The sequence below is a fragment of the Octodon degus genome, unplaced genomic scaffold, assembly GCF_000260255.1.
Source record: "Octodon degus isolate 3935 unplaced genomic scaffold, OctDeg1.0 scaffold00510, whole genome shotgun sequence".
Classification (NCBI taxonomy): Eukaryota; Metazoa; Chordata; class Mammalia; order Rodentia; family Octodontidae; genus Octodon; species Octodon degus.
In genome coordinates this window covers 114,224-116,112 of record NW_004525086.1, presented here as the reverse complement: position 1 = coordinate 116,112, position 1,889 = coordinate 114,224, and the positions used below count along the sequence as shown (strand labels likewise).

At 37.4% G+C, this 1,889-nt stretch overlaps 1 protein-coding gene across 1 annotated transcript; it reads right to left on the bottom strand.

The window, feature by feature from the left end:
* Window positions 1-1,138: 1,138 nt before the first annotated feature.
* LOC101567491 (olfactory receptor 4C15-like) lies at window positions 1,139-1,882 on the bottom strand (the record flags this gene model as incomplete). The annotated part of the gene is made up of 1 exon (XM_004648643.1): window positions 1,139-1,882. A coding segment is annotated over one exon (744 nt), but the record flags the coding sequence as incomplete, so codon positions are not given.
* Between the last annotated feature and the right edge of the window lie 7 nt (window positions 1,883-1,889).

Below are 1,889 nucleotides of genomic sequence, written 5' to 3'. Positions count from 1 at the left end.
TGAAGTGTGCTTCCCAACACAAAATGCACATGGCAGACAGACAAGATGTAGTGAAACATTTGTCCTACTCTAGGTCTGAGCCTGGTAACTAATCAAAGTGTTTCTCACTTCATATGATCTGTTCAGCATTTCTCAATAGGAAATCTCACGTTAAATTTTAGATTGTTTATGATATAAAAATATTTTTTCTTCATATGTATTCACATCTATATTTATGTGTCTAGCTATAGCTATATATATATCTAGCTATATCTATGTCCATGGTTGATTTCATAATTCTTTCTCATTCATAAGGCAGTTTTTTAACATCTCAGAATATTATAAAAGCTTTCTAATACATCAAGTAAAAGATTTGGATATTGACCAGAGAAATAGATCAACAATCTAATGTACCTGCTTAGGCAAGCTTAGGCAGGTGAAGGGACCACAGTTCTATCCCAGGCCCACATGCCATGATAGCCCAACACTCAGGACAGACAGAGCTGGCAAAAAAAGAAGATATGGGTATTATGGCTGGTTTAAAGATAAAATTTGATCTGAGTATGGTGGTAATCTCAGTCCTTGTGAGGCTGAGAATGAAGGATTACCATGAGTTTAAAGTCAGTGTGCTCTACACAGTGAGTTTAGGGCCTGGCTGGGAATCATAGGTAGACGTGATTTCAAAACATCAGTATAAAATGAGTTAAAATAAATAAAATAAAATAAAACTAAGATTTGCATGCATGGAAAGAAATGAAAGATTAGTTCTCTGAACGTATGCATTATACACAGTAAGCCTATAATCCTAGCATTGGATCATGAATTAATCACAACCTCTTAAAGTCATCCCATGAAACTGTGAGGCATTGGGGGACATACAGAAACAAAACCCTAGTGTAGGTAATCTCTTAAGTAATTTATTTGCAGGTTTTTTATGGATTGTAAGTTTCTAAGTAAATAAAAAATCCAACTCTCTTTAACTTACCAGCTCAGAAGTAATATCTAATAGAAAATTAAAAATATATTCTTGAAACTACAGGATATCTATTTCTATAGACATACAGTGGCATAATATATGCAGAGGAAATACCACAATTTTTACCTAAAATGCTTTGGAATGATTTACACATGAATTTATTATTTGAGAATAGATTCATTTTCATTGTTCATGGGAAATGGCTACCAATCTCTTCTGGAGTTTTTTGATAGCAGTTTTCATATCCTTATTTCTAAACGTATAAATCAAAGGGTTAAGCAATGGAGTTATCATGGTGTAAAATATGCAAACCATTTTTTCAACGGAGAAGGAAGTTGGAGGTCTTGCATATATAAACATGCAAGGTATGAAGAATAAAACCACAACAGCAATTTGGGACCCACAGGTGGACAGAGCCTTTCTACGTCCTTCAGAGCTTTGCTTCCTCAGAGAGAATAAGATGATACCGTAGGACACAAGCAACAAGGAGACTATTATAATGCAGAAGGACCCGCTGTTGGCAATCACCAAAATGCCAAAGATGTGTGTGTCAGTGCATGCAAGCTTCAGTAATGGGTACAGGTCGCACATGAAATGTTCAATGACATTGGGGCCACAAAAGGGAAGGCGAAAAGTGAAGAGAATTTGGATAATGGAGTGCAGGAACCCTCCTGTAAAGGCTATGCCAACCAGAACATGACAGAGCTTCCTGTTCATGATGGAAACATAGTGCAAGGGCTTGCAGATGGCCACATAGCGGGCATAGGCCATGGCTGTGAGGACAATCACCTCGGCACCAGCAAGGAAGTGTACAACAAAGATCTGCACCATGCAGCCCTGAAAAGAGATGGTTTTCCTTTCACATAGAGAGTCAGCAATCATCTTTGGTGTGATGACAGAAGAAAAGGAAGCATCCAAGAAGGACAAGAATGCC